Below are 20,814 nucleotides of genomic sequence, written 5' to 3'. Positions count from 1 at the left end.
AAGGAAGCGAGCAAAACAAATGCCACAAAAGCAAAACAGCGCGCGCCATCACACGCGGATTTACGTTTCGGAGTGGTTTCCATTGCAAGATTAATTCTAAGTGTTGAAAATAGTGGAAAATCAATAGTTATCGAAAAAACACACCATGTCCATGAACAAGTTTATGCATCCAAGGAACATCTACCGGCAGAGGCCTGATTTCCGAGCGCTGGTCAAACAATATCCGGAACTGACTGCGGCCACCACAGTGGTAAGTATCGAAGTTATCTTTTGTTTTGAAAACTTCCTCAGGGTAAATGATGTAATTGTGGACATTAAAAAATAATTATACGAAACCCTGGCAGTTATTGAACTATAAATCAGGTCAAGGAAAAAAAAGGAAATCAAACTCAATCTTGAATTTGTGAGGGCTCTTACAGACCTATGAGATATTATTGCAGACATATGAGATATTCTCTCAGAATTATTTACTTCAGAAATTTATCCATGAATTTGTACTAGAATGGGTCAACGTTGTATGGAGAAACTTTAAATTTGGCCGTATCAACCCGGATCAAAGCTTTTTCAATCTATATGTGCGTCCGATTGGTTGCGTCCCCGTATTCCGCATTGCGATTGAAATTTGTATGGAAGTTAGTATGGGAAAACGTACTTTTTTGCATTTTGTTGAATTTTGTCTAATACAAACGTCTTGAAATCCCGCTTCAACAGTGCATCAGAATTTCAAACGCACAAATCTCAAGAAGCAAGCTTCAAACTGCAGTGCATTTAATTATTCTGCTCTTGCTCACTTGTAATAAGCTTAAAATAAAAAGATCAGATGAGCTGGTTCTCTTTGCATAGAGATTTGTGCGCTCGAAATCGTGAATAGGTGCCAAAGTCGGCCATTGTGGCGGCCATTTTGGGATCTTAACAAGTCTGTCCTTAAACTAATCAAGTTAAAGTATAGTCTAGGATGTGTCGAAAAACTTTTGCCGAAGACCGCTAAGTGATCCGACGCTTGTAAAAAAAGTTATTCGCCTGGTATTAATAACTTAGGCCAAAATTGAGATTATATTGATGTTATTCCACCGACTAAACCGACGTGCCACTCAATTCCGGGTAATCACCGAAGATTTGTAACGGTCGATTCAAAAACCGAGTGATCGCATCTGTCATAATGACATGATCCTTGACAGTCCGATGACGTTCATGTTGCGGTCGCCTTGACTAACCAACTTGTAAACATTGGATGCCCATATTCGGAAAATGGGTCGGTTTTGCGCAGTTCACAACTGTTTCAGCAATAATTCGCGAACTTTGAACAAATCCTTTTATAAATTTCCCATCAGTGATATTGAGTCGTAAGTATTTGCGCACCACAGTTTGTTTGTTAATGTACATACTCATTTTTTCGCGTTTCTAAAGCTGTTCAGCTTGGGTAACATTTTGCCGTTCCTCGGATCTGCACAAGTTGTTTGAAAAATTGGGAGTGGCAGCCTTTCGCCGGCGATAATCTGCTCAGACCATTTTTCTGTCGATTCATTACGCGATCCATCAAGAAGTGATAGAGGGTAAGATAAACTGATAGTATCTCGAAATTTTTATTCACTGTTAAACTGCTTTACAGCTTAAAAATTGGAGCGATACCGTCTATTTACGTAAGCAATGTACCGGAACCCAACTGCCAGTGTCATCATTACGATGGCCAGTGTTTCGACCAAGGCGTGGATCAAGGAACGCAGGAGCATTACTGCAATACTGAATATCTGGACGAAGACCTCAACGAAAATGTCGATTTAGAAGGCACAGAATATGTTGAATCACCAGATGCGAATCTCGTCGAGTATCATATCGAAGATGTGAACGTGTTTCCTGCTTTCCCACCCCACGATGAGTCTCGTGATGGACAGCGTGCTTACCACGAGTATTCGGCTGAGCTTCTGTTGAACAGCGAAGAATGCGTAGATGTTGATAGTACCGAACTTACTGAACCGTTTTTGGATACCAAAGAACCTGAAGTATCTTGCACCGAAATGATACAGCAATGTGCCCTTTTCGGCGGAAACATCAACGGAGCCCTGAACGGAACATCGTGTGAATCATCCACTATCACGTTAATGAGGAAAAAAATGAAACTAAAAAGGGATAAAAACGCCAGGCTCCAATCCGAACTTAGACAAGTTAAGGAGCGATTCCGTGCCTGTCAAAGGAAATGCCAGAGGAGGCTCCTGACAATTCAGTCTTTGCGTCGAAAAATTGGAGGCTTAAGTGATCAACTAAAAAAGGTCCGAAAAGAATCTCAAGTTGACCGAAGCGTGTTAACCAGACTGGAAAATAATCCGACAATACAAAATAGTCTAAGAAACTCCGCAAAGAAACCTAGGGGCAGAAGATATAATCCAGAGCTTCGGAAATTCGCATTGTCATCGTATTTATGTGGAGCCCGCGTTTACCGCGGAAATCAAGAGTGGTTTGCTTGCCTGGTAAACGAACAATCAAGCGGTGGACGGAGGACGTGCAAATTGGGCCAGGACTAAACGAAGCAATCTTGGAGCAAATCAAGGCAAAAGTTACTAATTTTTCGGAGCAGGAGCGGGTAGTGATGATAGCCATAGATGGCATGAAAATAAAGTCAGGGCTGAGCTACAATGCGAAGTCCGACAAATTCTATGGTTTTCCAAATGATGGATGCGACAGAAAAATTGAGAAGAACAGTACACAAAACCTGGCGACTGAAGCGGTAACGGTAATGGTGAAGGGAGTTTATGGAAAATTCAAGCAGGTAAAATAACATATTGACGAATAGGGTGTCCCAATACGCAAACATAACTTCTCATAGAGGAAGTTTCCTTAACATCCTTGGGCAACTTTTTATTAGTATACTATAGCTGTCCCGGCAAACGTTGTACTGCCTGCCTCTTGTGTTTTTTGACATGCAGCTCCTTAGGGACGTCCCCCGTGAAGTCATCTGTATGGGAGCCCCCTGTTCAAGAGACCATAGAGGTCTCACACCAAGCTAAGAAACTTCCCCGGTCCCAAACCCCCCTGCATACAAGGTTTGACGCCGATCGGTTCAATAGTTTCCGAATCCATTAGGGCCGGACAGACAGACAAAAATTCATCTTTATATATAGATAGATATATAGATTACTTTCACATTCTTCTATTGGTTAATGCTTAAATCTCGCGTTTAGTATCATACAGGCGTATCTACAATGATCGATTTCTCTTCGTCGATTTTCTCTTCGGATTATTCCGGAAAATACGACCAATATTCGGATGATCTCTCGGTGTATTTCGGTGAAGGACGACTAGGACTAGCATCTAAAACAACAAAAACAACCAAAAATGATTTGCAGGCCAACCTATTAGCCGAAGAGAAAATCGATGAAGAGAAATCGATCATTGCAGATACGCCCGTATGATACTGAGCGCGAGAAATGTTCAAGCAGTATTCACGTGTCCTATTCTTGATCGACTATTGTATGTGGAAAAAAAATAATGGAGTTTTCCCATAGCAGGCTGGTCTACTCCCAATTTGCAATATTATTTCTAAATAGCACCATGTCTGGGTTGAATTTGTACTTACTGGGCACCCTATATGATATATCTTTATAAAAATTGATTATTAAAACTTTAACTTACAGGCCTTGGGATATTTTTTGACTCACAATTCCCTGGGAAACGAACAGCAGATGAAACTTATTGAGAAAACGATTCGTGCCGTCAGAAAAGTGGGATTGGAACCACTTATACACTGCGGCCACTTTCTATAGCCGCACCCACGATTTCACACTTCTGGCAATTTCTACGATTCAATTGATATGTGGAACGATGTGTATCAACTAGTGTTTGTAAAATATATGATTTACAGGAATAAGTTTTGTAAACTATTTGTTTGTTAAGTGAAAAATACGTTATTTCCATAATTTGGGCGACCATTTTCTATAGCCGCACTACGGGTTTTTCTTCGGTAATCTGATTTTTCATAAGAAATCATTTGATCAAACTGTCTCAATAGACAAAATTAAGCAAATTGAAAACAAAACTAACGAAAAGCAATGAACCAAACAACCAATTGGTTTTCTTAGTACAAAAAACTAGTTCATTTTCACTATTTTTACTTAAAAGTTCTCTTTAAATCACAAAAACAATATTTTAAGTTGACGCATTTATTGTATTGCTTCCTATCGGTAATATTTCTTTGAAACATGATATCTTGGATGCTTTCTATAAGATTTAAGGCTGTAATACCAATTTAACAACTACTGTTCTGGAACTTTAGAATTAAATTAAGCCAAATATTTGCGTTATTTTGATGAATACGCAACATTTATGACAATATATCACTGAAAATTCAACTAAACAGTTGCTAATGGTCCTCATGAATACAGATTTAAATAATCCTAATGGATGCAAGAGCTTAATTTTGCGCCAGCGCTTCACTAAATTTAGTCCATTTTTACAATTTATGATATAAAAACAACCAGAACTACAGGAAGACTACAATCATAACCCCTTCCTTATCTTTTGCCCAAAAATCAGCAGAAACATCTATATTTGAAATCTTTTCATAGAAAAACATCATTCTTACTTTATTAAATATCGTTAAATTGATGGAAAGTTGTATAAAAGCTGTCATTACAAATCGTCTTCATAAATAAAAATATTCATCTTATGTTTAAATGGTAGCGAAGACAAGGCTGACCTTCCAAGTTTAGTTTGATGAATTCCCGAAGTATCTTCATTGTGTATTGATGTTGTATACGATGTTTTTTCCTAGTTTCATCAGGATTGCTACACAAAAACTTATGAATTTTTCATTTAAAAGCTTAAAAAATCGATTTATTTACAATTTAATTAGGTTTATGAAGGTCATATACAAAAAATTAAAACCGGAAGTATAATGCAATGATTGTTTTGAGTCAATAGCATCTATACTTGAGCTTTAGTTCGAGTTTTGTTTTAGTTTTTTGGGATATCTTTAATAACTTTTCAATAAAACACCAGTATACCAAGTCTGCACCCTACTTCTCGAATTAAAAGACCTTGTAACTTAAATATTTCGTTAAACTTCTTTGGTTTGGTCTTAATAAGCTTTATTTGGTCTATTAAATCAGTTATAATGAGCATACTTTATGATAAAGCAGCTGATTTAAGGAAAATCCGAAGTGCGGCTATAGAAAATGGTCGCCCAAATTGTCGAAAATCTTTATTTTTGATATGGAAAATATACACATGAAGAAAGTTATGCTTGTAAACATCATATTTTGCAATAACTAGCAGATGCATATTGTTTTCCATATCGATTGTATCTTAGATATTTCTAGACATGTGAAACTGAGGGTGCGGCTATAGAAAGTGGTCGCAGTGTATTAGTAATGGACTAGTTTGCAACCAATCAAAAGATGGTTAAGGAAGTTGGTGTTACTAAAGACAACCCGTACTTTACCGTTGATAATAAGAAGGTATACGTTATGTGGGACTCTCCTCATCTCATGAAAAGTGGACGAAACATGCTCAAAAAGCAAAACGCTGTTTACGATAATGAAATAGCCAGTTTCGATGACATTGAGAAGCTGTACGAAGTTGATTCATTAGCCAATCCCCGATTAGCACCCCGGCTTACTGATAGGCATATCAAACTTCCTCCGTTCTCTCCAATGAACGTCTCACTGGCTGCTCGGACGCTAAGTCAATCTGTGGCTAGCGCTCTGGATTATTATTCGAATACCGGTAAACTAGAAGAGCGTGCTCGAGAATCAGTTAACTTCATCAGGACACACGATCTTCTATTTGATACTTTTAACAGTCGTCAGAAAAACTGCCTAGCAAAGGTAAGATAAAAACAAATTTCTATTTCTACTATAGAATACATTTCATTTATACATGAATTACTTCTATTCTACCTCAGCCATACAAAAGTGCTCTTCAGGAACAGTCATGCCATTGGAGGTTTCTAGAAAATACTAAGGCTTCACTCGAAAAACTGTATTTTACAAGCATGCTGTGTTTCAATTTATGTAAGGTAAGGTGTGATTTAAAATACTCAAAGTCTTAACTACAAATAATAAGTAATATCGTAATATCAAAGCAAACATCACATGTTATGCTATAACAACAACACGTTATTATAAGATTCATCTGTGCTAAAATTAACACGAGGTATTTTTTTTCAGGCACCGAAAGAGTCCCGAAATTTAACAGCCAAGCAAAGGCGGCCAAATTATGTTGGAGGATTCATCCATAACATTAATGCGTTGAAGGGGATTGTGGGACGAACTTGTTAAGAGGTTCGACTGTAAATATCTTTACACCAACAACTTATGCCAGGATTGCCTCGAGATTTTTTTCTCGGAAATTAGAAGGCGTTGCGGAAGTAACGATACCCCAGACTGCTTGCAATTCGGAGCAGCATTTAAATATGCTTGCATTGAAGCTGTTGGGTGTTCCAAGGAAGGGACAAATTGTGAAAAAGATGATTCTATACCACTGCTGTCAACAACCGATCCAGACCTTATATCGAGGAACTCTAACAGAGCCAAACATGTATACAAATTTGTGCCGTTGGACGTATCAACCCCTATGGAAATTCCAGTCAACGAATTGAATGGGCTTATGTACATATTAGGTGCAGGAGCTCGAAAGTTCTATCACCTGAAATGCATGAAAAATCTAAGAGCTGAACAACATGACAATCTCCTGAATGATGACTTCTACAATTTTTGTAAAATTAAACAATCAGTGTAGGTAGATCATTCATTCTACCAAACAGTAACTTGTATCGAATTGGAATTTTGTGTTTTGCTGCTTTTAAGCAAAAGTTCCATGTATATTTGCATCAAAATCATCGTGATGTGAAAACTCGTTTGAAAAAACACATTAGTTATCGTTTATTCGAATCTGTCATTTGTGAAAGATGTTTCAATCTATTAATTGATAAGATTTTTAACACACTTATACAAGGATTCTTGAAACAATTGAAGGCTTCAACAACTAATGCAAAAAATAAAATCTTTAAAAGGAAAGGAAAAGCACGACGTATGTGCCTGCCACTGAAAACCAAATCAAACTGAGAAAAAAAGCTAAGTAAATTTGTTAAAAACTAGATAAAGTGTAAATTAATCGAACAATAAAGCGTACGAAAAAAAAACAGTACCTAATAGAACTTTTTAATCAACAATGAACAACGAAGTTTGTAGTCGTAATAAATTAGCCTTTCTGCCTATATTTTTGTTTTACATTTAAAATGAAATAATTCTGGCATGATAATATGGCGTGAAACCCATTGTTAACCAAATGTGTAGGACGTTGATTTTGAGCACATAAACGGATAAACATAGTGTTCAAATTCGTATACATATTCAAAAATAACGAGCTACATACCTGGTTGTCAATGGCGTTTCCGTCACTATAATGAATCATGCGAGAAATTTGTTTCGGTACATCTAAAACATAGCGACGGGACAAACGAGGTGTGCACAGCATGTTATGGGAGACCGCATTAAAATTTCATCGATGCTGTAATGCCGCTAATAGTTTTATTGCCTTACCCGGATAAAAACTAACCATAGGGTGCATGGTGAAAACCATTCCTGCACCATACAGTGTACCAGCTACAATAAAGTGTATTGTAATGAAATGGTTCGCTATACTATACATTTACATTGGATTTTTATGTAACAATATATTATACTGTTTTTCTTACGTTTGAACCATTCACTTTTCCGAAACATTATTTTTCCGTGAATTTTTAATTATTTCTGGTGTTCGATTTGAACAGATCGTATGTTTGCTGTGATTCCTATGCAGATTCGACCTATTCAAATCGAACACCAGATTTATTCAGTTTAAGATTTTTTCCGTGCTTTGTTTTGTTGATGTTTGTGACTTTTTTGATGCAAAGGAAAGGAAAGAGAAAAAAGTGAATAAGTTGAAACATCAATTTAACCTTTTGGAATCGATTTTTTTCGCCGCTGTCGACGCAACCTCGCTGGTGTCGAACACGTTTGTTATGCTCGGTTTCATCGCCGGGGTCATATATGACCCCTCCGGCTCCAAAGGGTGAATGCCAATAACATGTTTAAATCAGTCACCTCAATACTGCCCCACAGGAAAATAACGAGCCAACATCTCTGGTTCCCACTTCCAGCCGCCTCGTTGAACACAATAGCGGCGGCTCGGCGGCTTGGTTCCCCATTTTATTTATTTGTGTTTACATCAACAGACTTTCTGTAGTCCCATGATAGCGCAACAACATAATTCCAGGAGCAAAAATCAAAAGCGGCGAAACTTATTTTCATAACCACTTTTTTTACCTTTTAAAATCGTTAGTTTAAGCGGAACATGATTTTTAATTTCGCAATTATTTATTTAAAAATTAAGTCGTAATAGTATCAGCTCGTCTTCGTCACGGGAATAAAGTTTCCATAAAATTTAGAATTCTGCATTAACATGTCTAAAGGGTCTAACTCGTTTTGTAAACAAACATTGTTTCTGTCGCGGTAGGGTCTATCTCGATCCACCCACGCATCTGGGGGCCGTTATCAGAAAGATCTAACTTCGCTCTTTCTGTTAAGGGTGTCGACATGCGTGGATGGATCGAGATAGGCCCTACAGCGACAGAAACAATGTTTGTTTACAAAACGAGTTAGACCCTTTAGACATGTTAATGCAGAATTGTTATTGACATGATGCAGCCACAGTCAATAACCGATCCTGGATTTTGATGCTGACCTCAAAATCATGGCCGCGTGACAGGAGGCTGGTTCAACACTATTCTTTCTGTATTTGCATTTAGGGGAGTTTTCTCCTCTTCTTTCATGTGAACTTGCCTTCGACCACAATCGAATCAAATGCGGTTGACAAACTTTATCTTTGACGTAGAGCCATCTTTAACATATGGACTGGACTGAACACTGAAATGACTTTTAATATAGGTTCGTCTGCGGGTTCGCTTTTTAACCTAACTTATATTTGAATCGAACTTGACAGTTATCTCATGAGTTGTTATGTATTTCAAACTTTAGTCAAACTGGTGCCTCAATATTGCAATAACGGTTAAGCACGCTGTAATGATACTTATGTACCTCGTCACCCACTTCATGCAACTACATTAGTGGTCTAATAACACTTAGCGCGCTCGGCATAGTTCCATCATGCCGCTCAAAGTGTTGCCACAAATAATGCAAAGTTTGCAAAACCCAGTTATCTGGCTGGTGGGGCATGGGAGCCTAAGCTTCAACTGTTAATGCAATCAGAGACTACTCAGACTTAGACGTGGGTGATCCTATATATGAAGGGTTATCCAAAACGCTCTGGGAATTCCCAAAGCGGATTCTAATAAATCTAATAAGCCTAAGATGCCATTAACAGGAGGAAAATGGCAAGATAATATAACAATATATGGTTTATGTAATGTAAAACAATTCAACATAACAAAAGAGAACCATTCCAAAACCATTTGATTAAATGTATAACCAGTAGTGAAATTACAATTGAAAACAATTTATTTACGGTACATTTTATTGTTTCAAACCATTCATGTACCATACAATGTACGGTATATTTAAACCCACGTATCAGTATTTTGAACAATTCATTAACAATAAAATGTATGGTTTTGCAAAAAAAAATATATGGAGAAAAATATTTTTTTATATTGTTACGATACTTAACAACCTGTATAACATATTGTAAAAATCTTATTTACAATTCACGGTATGGTGTCCTACATTACATCTTATTGTTTTTGTATTTTTATTTTTACAGTGGTGTCTATTGTAAAAATATGGTTCTAAATAGTACTGTTACAATATAACGTTCGGTTTTTCTACTGTATTTTTTATTCGGGTACTGCCGCACTGTCAAGTGGATCACATTATGGATCAAAAAAGCGCAGTTTGATCAACTTCCGATTTTTTCCTAAAATATAATTTACCGTTAGTTATACACTTTTCATAATACTGATTAGCTGTCTATTTTCACCTTTTTATCTTGTTTCCATTTGCTGTTGCAATCTTCGATGGATGCAATTTATTTTCACTGTCTTTGTCATCCAATTTAACAAAGATCGTGTTAATCTGTCCAGTTTGAGGCCCAGCTATTGAACTGCTGTCAGGTTCGCCGTAGCAGGCCTTTAATACCCGATTCCGTTTAACAATTCCGGCTGTGACCGTTGCCTGGATCGCTGAGGAAACATCAGACTCCCACCGACCGGCTCCCGAAAATTGCAAAGCAAGAGCAGCATCACTATTTCGCCTTATACCCCGGACAGACATGTGATACGAGTGTGATTCCTGTACAACGGTACGCAGTGTCAAGAAAATTCTGACAAGACTGACTTGAACTGAGAGAATTTTCAGTATGGCACTCATTTCAAGCGCAATTGTACAGTGATTCTTGTATTGTCGCGCTTATCTTAGATTCTCAGCAAGTTGCGTTCGAAACGCGCAGCATCAGATCGCGCCAGACCGCGCACGTATGATTTACACACGGTGTGCACCTTGGCTAAATCTGTTTTTGCAGCCGCTGGGTGGGAGTTGTCATGGATAATCAGCCGCCGTATACAAATCAAAGGGGGCGCAATTGATTGATGCACCAAGCAAAAAGAAGAAGAAGTTTTGACATCCAAGCGGTGTGCCGACGATTAGGTCCTCGTCGCTGATTGGTCGATGGATGTAAACGGCACACCGCTTGGATGTCAAAATTCTTCTTCTTACCGCTTGGTGCATCAATCAATATTTTCGCGATAAACGACGGCTGGTTAAGATTATCAGCATCTGAGTGATTAAGCTGGGATGCACAATATCACATGTGTGTCATAAATATTACATGCAGCGAGTATTCTAGAAGAAATTTGTGTTTCAGGCTCTGGAAACGAAACTAATCATGTGTTACCTACCGAAATTGAACAATTTATTGTATTCTTTATATTTAGATTAATAACAACCCGAATAAAACGATATTATACGACGGTGATTCAGGTTATCATTTTTCAATTATTCATGGTATCATAAGCAGGATCATAAATCTACGATACAACGAATCGTTTTGATGTTAGCAGTTGTCATTTTCGTAGTTACAATGATAGAGCGAATGGGTTGTTAAGTATCGTTACCATTCAAAAATGCAATTTTTCTCGAACAAAAATTTCAAGCAATGATTCAAGCTATCATTGCTTTATCATCTACTTGATCATACAGGGAATAATAAAAACAACACGGAAATGTTTCACCAAATCTGCTTTATCGACTCGAAAAAAGTGTACACCCCTGCGGGCATTTCTCGCGTTCTGTCAACTCCGTGAATGATAATGTGAATCGTTGTTTATTTTTAATCGTTAGTTTAGTGAAAACGGGAATTGAACTGTTGGTGCCATGATTCGCTGTTCCCCTCGAGGTTCTCCTATCGCGCTTTGTTCGGGGCCATATGGAACTAGTGCTCGCGGGACGTTCGAAAACATAAAAGTTCCGAAGATGGAAAACTTCGTGAAAAAAGTGGAAAATTGTCCAACGAGCCGCTGCCCGAGGATCACAGTGGAAGTGCTGGAGCAAAGGTTTCGAACATGCCGTCCTTTCTTTGGACTGTATGAAATTTCCAACGCTTTCGTCTGGTTTAGCCATACAAGATAAATTGTGGAAGCTTCTAGGTAAGTTTGCAAGTGATATTTGGCTAATCCGACCATAACCAAAACCTGCCACTCCCAAGAGCTTTAAAGTGATGGCACGTAAAAATATCAAATATAAATGTTTATGTGGCATAATGTACGGCGCCACACAGTGTCAAGTGCATTCCATTAGTTTGTGAGTTCCTGCACACAAAAAGTTACAAACTGCGGTGCTAAATCCAGTTAGCATTACAGACTAACTTTATGACGTCCATATTCTACCATTAAGGGCCGATTTCTTCACCCGGGCTTAAATTTTAAACCAGGTTTAGCAACATTTTAAGCCGGGCTTAACTTTTTTTCAATTTCTTCACCTCGGCTTAACCACTAAACCCGGTTTAATAAAGCTACGGTTTACGTTAAGTGTGGCTTATTCTAAGCGGTGCTCTGAGGTGGCTTAGCAGCGCTAAGCCAGGCTTAAACCGCAAATTGCAGAGTTTGGGTTTCTTCACCTGCTTCACGGCAGAAAATATTGTTTAAGAAACATGTACACTTATGACCAATAAAATTGTAAAACGTTTGGTTACGGATGGAGACGATGATGAAGAAAATGATAATCTATAGCCGGCGGGTCGTCAATATAAAATATTCACTTCGGATTTGGGACAATCAAGTTTTTACATTAGATTGAAAGCCTTCAAAAAGGCGCCGTGTTGATAGTTTTGGAAATTTGTCATACTGATTTGAAAATCGAAAGTACGTTTGCATTGAAGTTTCTATTTATTTTAACCCGGTCCTTCCATAATTTCAGGTCACAATAAACATTTTCGTCTCTTATGGTTCAAGAGATATTATTTTTTTTACAAACTTAGGATGACACTCAAAAAAAATCTTCTAATACCTTTTTATACACTGATTTTTTATAAAAACTTCAAAGCACGTTTAGCCCATCGAATATTCTAAAAACCTCCCGTGACGAAGAGAACAAATCTGCCAAAAATACGACGCAAGTGGATTTTAAATATCTTTTTGCAACTCAGCACAATGAAATTTTATTTATACTTGCCGTATCACAACGGCCTAGTTTATCGTACTATACCAAACAATTGCAATATGATTCATAATGCAACTGATTTCGGTTGTATTATGAATCATTATGCAATTGTTTGATCCACAACCCGAGTTGTCACGACAAGAGCTTGCCAAATTGTCACGGTTATGGTACAGCTTGCTTGATCAAAATTTAGTGTCTAGCATGATAGAAGACATGACTGTTCCCATCGAACCACCGCGAAGCATGATGGTACTGATAGAAATGATCATATTCTAGTGATTTGTTTTTCACAAGGGGAACGACATATCCTTTTCTAACCGGAAAACCTGCATTTAACCGTTTCTAACCGTCGCTAACCGCTGCTAACTGAGCATCAGTTAGACGCCGTTAACGACGGTTAGCAACGGATAAATGCGGATTTTTCCGGTTAACAAAGGAAGTGTCATTCCCCCTGGTTTTTCATTGCAAAAATGTTTTGCAACTCGTTGCAAAACTCGATTTTTAAAGCGCACATTTAATCCCATTTTTTTATGATGAATATTAATAGGACACGATCGGTGAAGTACTAGATTTGTAGTAATGAGCTGAATTTTTGTATGGTGAGAAGGCTGATTCTCCGTTTCTGCAAGGAAATCGTGCAAAAAGCGTGGGTATTATGGTTCCTTGTTTAATTTGATGATGTTTGAGCAAAACTTTAGAAAACTGTGTTGTTGTTTTGGCTAATTCTTGTCCCTTAATCAGAACAGTTTTCCCTATTGGGCGTTGTGAACGGCACCTAAACATTTTTAAAATAAAGTATTAAAAACACCAACGAATGGAATAAAGGTAGAATAAACTGTTTTATTAAGGGATTTCAGTTTCTAGTGTAACTTGAACTTTGCTGTGGCTTTCATTGAATGTGCACAGTTCATAATTTTAAACATATTCGAAAATGGTCTGAGCTCTGGAGCATCTCACGACAAACACATTTTCAAAAACTCACTATCGAAATGCAACTTTATTCGAAGGCGATTATGGATATCACAACATAAAATCAACATTGCAACGCCTTTTCTGCAATGTGGCACTCCAACTTCGTATAGGCTAATCCAGATGACCCCCAATTGTAGAGGCGCTTGATGAGATAAGGAGAAAATCGTTTGTTTACATAAAAAAGTCAATTTTTCGTCGTCTAATTTTACTCATTTTTTGCTCTAGAAGTTGCTATTTTCCATTTGCAATGGCTTCTAATATCATCATTCTCGATGCCCATGCCGACAGATACCGGATTGGCCAGCTATCAAAAAATCCGGAAGATCGCCCGCCGGAGGCATAGCAAGAGCTCCTCAAATTAATCACATAAATTGTTCGTAAATACCTACCGGATCTTAGCGCACCTGAAAGACAATTAAATTTTCTTTCCAAAAAGTGCTCGTTTGTTTCTCTACGATGCGGAATTCGATATGAAAAAGTGAAAAAGTGCACTTTGCCTATGCTGCGCCACGTGAAATTTTGGAGGAGCCACGTTTTTCATAGGGTTCTCATTCTTGCCACCAGATGCGGAGGGATCGTTAGCATCCGTTGAATTTACCTATAATGAGAGGCAAATTCGAACACCAAATGTTGTGGAACGATCATATGTAATAGGTACTAAATCGTAGATCATCGATACTAGCGTTGGGTAAAACATCAACAGTCTAGGTAGATCATTATTGTTAATTTCCTTCTGTATCCGAAAAAATTACCGAGCGATTCCGCTTTTCCTGCTAAAATTTCATGAGATGTTTTGTTGTTGTTACTCCATACTGCATATAACGGGCATTTCAAAATATCGGCGGCTTAAAATGACGTTTCCATTGGAAAGTCACTGGAATGATATGGGAAATTTTGTTAAGCTTGGCTTAGCGTAAGCCGTCGCCTTTATTTGCTAAACCGGTGTGAAGAAATGCAAATATTTAAACCTGGCTTAAGAATTTGGCTTAACTTTAAGTGTGGTTTAAGATAAACCAGGCTTACGTCGTTAAGCCGGGTAGGTGAAGAAATCGGCCCTAAATCCTTAAAATAGTGACAAAAATGAATTATGCCATTAAACTAATGGGGAGCTATATTATTAAAAATTATTCAAAAATTATTGGATGTATCACTATTATAAGTTGTATGATACTTCAAAGGTTGTGAATGATAGAAATTTTTCAAACATTATCATTTTATCGTAAAATGATCATCACTTGTATGATTATTATTCCACCAATAAACATCGTATAACATCAACGATACCGTGCATCGTATTTTTCTATGCGGGAATTTCGAACAGCGAAATAAAAAAAAATGGATAGCTCTTATTTATTTACGTAAGACAACAACACCGTTTAGCGAACTGTCAAACTAGCAGAATGAACATATTACACACCGAAAAAATATTGCTCAAACTTGAGTATCATTGATAAACTTTTAATTATATTTTACTCCTCTAAAACCGACATAATATGACATGAATCGATGCCAACCAAGATGTTTTCGGTTTATTTTAAATGTATATGATATACCGCATTTAGTTCACCACTGGACTGCGAACTGCGACTTAATAAGTGCGAAAACGTGAATAAAAGTGCGCGATTGCATCAAATCAGGTTGATGTCTTCGGCGCACTATTTTTTCAATCTATGGTGAACAAGTGCTCTGAAGACACCGAGTTGATTTGATGCAATCGCGCACTTTTATTAGCGTTTTCGCACTCGTGAAAACTAGTGCGATAGTCCAGTGGTGAACTAAATGCGCTATATTTATTTAAGTTTATTACATCATGTTTCTCAAACAACTTTATATAAAGAGGGCTAAGCCAACTTGAGGTAATTTTAGTCAGAAATTCATAAATTCCATTTTAAGTGTCAAATATATTCCTGTGAAAATGCTTGCTTACCGGTGACCATAGATGGTGCTAGTGTAGTAACGTATTTTAATTTGAACTTTTGGTCAGGTATTTTCGCCTACTTTGTTCCAGCTGGCATGTCGGTTCGTCGGTGATAATATGTCATTGGTTGATCATCTTCACCCCGAATTCAAAGTTTTCTTATTTGGCCATTTGAACATTGCTTACAAAATGTGCCAGTTTCTGCAGGTCCCTTCAGTACATATTTTGAAAATATTTGTTTGGTTTCATATGCATTGTACCTGATTTTATTGGAAAGAATAGATGAAAAGTGATCAACTTCTCCCCAGATTACGGTACTTTCAAAATTGTGCTGTTATTTTTATTATTGCAAGAATCTATTGCTGTGTGCATTCAAAATGCAAATATCAAATGCGGGAGCACCAAATGCGGTAAGATTTTCTAACAAGTAACCCGATGTCAGTTTGAGCTTTCGAATCCAACGTTGGCGGTGATATTGACTATGGTTGCTACGTTGCCTTTGGTAACATGTGTTACCGCGTTTGAAGCGCATTTGGGCACCGTTTGCATCTTGAATGCACACAGCAATAATATATATTGATTTTGAAAGTTTTGAAAATGCTACAACAAAAAATCAGACATCCATGGATAGAAAAAAAAAAACAATCAGTTCAATAAAAAACCAATGTTGATAACTTGTATTAATTACGGAAGTTATAGAATATTTGTTATCTTTTAATTTATTGATTATTGTTAGCAAAGAATAAATCATTCACTAAAAATTTTTTAAATCACCATTTTGTCAACTGTTTTAAAATGAAAAAAAAAATCAAAATATTTTTTCCATTGTCCACGTGGGCATTGCGGGAGGGGGGTAGGGGTAAAAGAAAAGTCCACGCTTGTCCACGAGGAGGGGGGAGGGTGTAAAAAATCGTGATTTTTCTGTCCACGTGGTATACGGACGGCCCCGAATTAGAATAAAAAAAATCAGAGCGAGAGTATCGGAACAGGTATGGGTAGATAAAAATAGATAGAAAAATGACAAAAATACTTTTTTCCTTTTGTTGACCCTGATAAAAAAAAAATAGAGATACAACAGAATGGATTGTTACAACACGCTGAATTGAATGGTACTTACCATTAATTCAATTGTTTAAAACGATAGAGTAACAACAGATCTTATGGTTTTCAACCATAGCATGTATTGTAAATGTCACTTTTACAATAGAAAATGGGGGTTGTTATGTATCTTTACCATAAAAAAATCCAAATTTTCTGGAAAAAAATCAAGTCAACTACCATTCAACCAAGGGGGAGTCGCTGAGCACATCTTTACTTGCGCCAATTATTTTCAGTGTGCCACCGGGTACTGAATTGTGCCTCAGTGTGCCCCGAAGTGCCACTGCTTGATGATTCAGATTTTGCTTGGCAACTACCAAGACAACCAACTGTTTGTTTTCATTTTGCAGGTCAAATGCACATGGTTGCCTAGTTTTTTCACCCAAACTCAAGTGTCAAAATTGTGCCTCAGAGTGCCTCGGTGTGCCACACAGCGTATAAGACGGTGTGCTTGGCACCTCTTGGCACAATGTTCCAAGCGACTAGCCCCTTGCATTCAACTTATGGTGTTTTTATTATTGAAATTTCTAGTGTCATTGATTTTATTGTACACGTATTGTAGTTCCAATACACCATTTTCAGCAGGAAAATACGTACACAATATAATTTGTTGTTGAATAGTCAAATTTATCATTATTCAATGGTAGTTTATGGTGATTTTATTGGAAATTTTTATCAGGGGACATGATGCCTTAAATATACATTCCATACGATTTCATTGCATTAGCTATATGGCATTACAGCATTTTATATGCTTTAGCAATTACCACAATAAAGCTTGCTTTAAATCAACAATAGTAGCGCCACTTTCGACTTTAAACCTACTTCAATGGTACCTAAATGACAAAACAACTTTATATCGCATGTCATATAATACACTATAAAGCGAAATTAATGCTCTATATCCAGCATCATGGTTACTTGGGAAGGTCGTTCATTCTATTCCTGGCGGCAGTCAGGTTCTATGTTCTGTCGCATACATACTGGATGCGATACTTGCATGCCTTGAAGGCAACCGCGGAAAAGACTTACACTGAGCCGTTCCAATCGTTAACAACTATCGGTTTCCGGTTGTGAACACTTCTGTTTAGCTTAAAGCAGCTTAAAGCTGTAATTTATTAGAGATTTTATAAATTTAGGATGGAATACAATAATATTTTCCCACTTACATTCAGTCTTCTACTGCCAATTTTGTCGAAGCCTCGACCCTCAACTATTTTCATTTGAGCCGGCGAATGTTCGTAACACCTAACAAATGCATGTATATATTTTAGTGCATTTAAGAGCAATTTTAGCATGATCGTTATATAGATCATTTTAACTAGGATTTCAATTAGGTAAGTAAGTTTTAACACAGGGTAATTCAATTTAGGCTTAGGAACAACGAGTTCTACTCACAGGTCTAGGCGGAAATCCAAAACACGCAATTTGACCTTCCGTATAACTCAATCCAACTATTTCGGCAATCACTGTAGCTGTACGGTGGCTACTGGTTCCTCGAGCGACTCCTGGGAAAAGCAAAGAGGTCGCTAGGTTAATAAAACACCGGTTCTGCTGATCAATGCCCGGCATCTATGATTGCTAGTAAGTTGGCTAACCGTACGGATCGTAAGTCTATGATCGTACGTCGTGGGTATCGGCACAATTCACCCGTATTATCAGGAGGACCGCAGAGGCACATGAAAATATATACGGTTTTTTCGCACAATTGGTTTAAACACGCACCATCACTCGGCGAACAAACGACACGTGATTGATCGTGGCGTTCGTTTGTTATTGTTCGTCTCTTCAATAGTTATTGTGATGAAACTACTTTGGTCGAAGACCGCAAAGTGATCCGACATCTGTGAAAAAAGTTATGCCCTAGATAAAGTGAGGCGAAACAATATTGTTGTTATTCCCCGTAAAGGAATAGGTAATAGGCCTTGACAGCGCCGCAGTGCTGCCGCCTGGCGGGAGTCGTATGGCAAACGTGAGAAAAAACGAGACAAAACACGTTTGTTTATACTTCTTCACGCACACGATGACAGATACAAATGGGATTTCCCATTGGAGTGAGTGCATTTTTGCTGCCGTCAGAGCCAATATCAATAATGAAATCCAAATGCTTCACCTCACTTTGCCTAAGGTATAACTTTGTTCGCAGATGTCGGATCACTTTGCGTTCTTCGACCAAAGTAGTTTGGCATATAGTCACCTACAGGAATACCAAAGAGTAGTTCATTAATTGAACGGATGCGGCGCCATTTAGCGGCAAAAATTGAAAACTTTCAATTCCTACATACATTTGGTCAAGTTTTTCCATACAAACTTTAAGCGCCCCCTTAGCTTTAATCGTTTTGGCTCAAATTTTGAACGTACATAGCTTCTGGGAGTCCAACACAACTGATTGAGGAGGTAAGACCGGACATTTTATAAATTTTATGTTTTTCATATAAGTGTGGACCACCCTAATCGTGACACTCCCAGAGGCCATATACCCAAATGTATCTTTAGCCTGGAACTTACTAACAAACATACAACTTACAAAATTCGTCATAATTTCTAACAGATAGTAGATACGGAATCTATTAACTAAAATTTCTGTTTTCAGGATTTGAACGGCAAACTCAAGCTGGACTACAAGGATCGGAAGGCTCTTCGACTACTTACGAGTTGCCTGCTGAAGCGAGATTACGGCTTGCAGGTGGATCTTCCACCGGACAAACTGGTTCCGACATTGCCCCTCCGGTTGAACTACATTCTGTGGCTGGAGGATCTGGAAGAAGCGTTGGGATGGAAAAACCGAGCTGAGGTAAGAGGGTTGGATATAGGGTGTGGGGCGTCGTGCATCTATCCGCTGCTGGGAGTGGTACACTCCAAGCGTCGCTGGAGAATGGTCGGGTTGGAACTACTGAAAGACAGCGTGCTGGTGGCTAGGGCAAACGTGGAGAGAAATGGCTTGCAAGCGTGTATCGAAGTGGTTCAGCAGAAATCGGACGATGGGAGCGTTTTGAAGCAATTTATGGAAGATCGGGAAAACTTCGATTTCTGCATGTGTAATCCACCGTTTTTTGACGATGACGAAGGCACGACACACAAAGATCGTACAGATCAGAGAAAGGAGCCACCAAATGCTGTTACAGGTAGCGATAAAGAGCTGCGAATAGATGGCGGAGAGTTACGGTTTCTAGAACGGATTATTGACGAAAGCCTGGAGTTAAAAGAGCGAATCACGGTGTACACGTCGATGATTGGTCATAAGAAAAACTTCGAAGAGATTTTGCGAATCATGAAGAGGCGGTCGATCAGCAACGTTACTACGACCAGATTTTGTCAAGGGAATACCACGCGCTGGGGCGTTGCCTGGAGCTTTTCCAGCGCTGCCATATTATCCAATGTACCTGACCGATTTGAACAGGAATCTTCAGGTCGTAAATCAGTTGGAAAACCTTTGGAGGGAAAGATTTTTTCACTGGAAGACGTTGAATCTATTGACGTGGTTCAAGCTAGTCTACTAAGAGTCCTGAAGACTCTTGATCTTCAAATAAATGCTCTGAGTGGAGATACGGATCATATGTGGGAGCTGATTGCACTGGATAACACGTGGTCGCATCAACGTCGCAAGCGACGGGAAGCACATAGAAAACTGAGTCCGGGTAGCGAAAATAGGAACAACCAAGAGCGTGAGCTCGAAACGTCATCCAACTCAGATGGAACTCCTAGCAAAAAGCTCAAGTCCGACCAGCGCGACTGTGAACCTGTCCTAAAGGCAGTGTTGTGCTTGAAAAGAAAAGACGACGGGTACTATTTAGCTTTAAGTTATCTTAGCGGCATAGCTGGTAAAGATGCTCTTAACCAAATATTGCAGTTTGTTAAAAATAATATACGCAACATACGTTGAATGAATCACAAACAAGCTTGCCTGTTCAATAATTTCGAAATGCCTACCCCAACATGATTCAGTCGCCATAAAAAAAACTAAATCTAACTAGAGAACAGGCATTGACAACGGCCCTAAAAAGGGCTTACTGAGAACTTTGAACCTACGTTGGGTGAGTGCACTGCAATAGCAGAGGATGTGTTCTGATGTTTTCCTCTCCTCGTCACAGAAGCGGCAATTTGAGGTTTGGATTGCTCCGACCTTTGGAGATGGTATCTGCAGGGGCAGTGTCCAGTTATTAGACCGGTGTAGATGTTGAG

General features: G+C 38.3%; 1 protein-coding gene across 1 annotated transcript; it reads left to right on the top strand.

Annotated features, from left to right (window-relative positions):
• On the top strand, nucleotides 1–20,554 carry LOC109410722 (U6 small nuclear RNA (adenine-(43)-N(6))-methyltransferase). The gene is made up of 2 exons (XM_019684241.3): nucleotides 1–250; nucleotides 19,226–20,554. Exons 1-2 carry the CDS (start codon nucleotides 146–148, stop codon nucleotides 20,513–20,515), a joined length of 1,395 nt encoding a protein of 464 aa, XP_019539786.3. The 5' UTR covers nucleotides 1–145; the 3' UTR covers nucleotides 20,516–20,554.
• The last annotated feature ends 260 nt before the right edge of the window (nucleotides 20,555–20,814 follow it).

Source organism: Aedes albopictus, chromosome 3 (genome assembly GCF_035046485.1).
Source record: "Aedes albopictus strain Foshan chromosome 3, AalbF5, whole genome shotgun sequence".
Taxonomy (NCBI): domain Eukaryota; kingdom Metazoa; phylum Arthropoda; class Insecta; order Diptera; family Culicidae; genus Aedes; species Aedes albopictus.
This window is presented reverse-complemented; position numbering and strand designations above follow the sequence as displayed.

Bases quoted from the DNA above. Each gene is read 5' to 3' on its own strand.
- LOC109410722 (XM_019684241.3), top strand. From the start codon at position 146: ATGTCCATGAACAAGTTTATGCATCCAAGGAACATCTACCGGCAGAGG. The intron at 251-19,225 runs GTAAGTATCGAA...TTCTGTTTTCAG, and splicing joins TGACTGCGGCCACCACAGTG to GATTTGAACGGCAAACTCAA.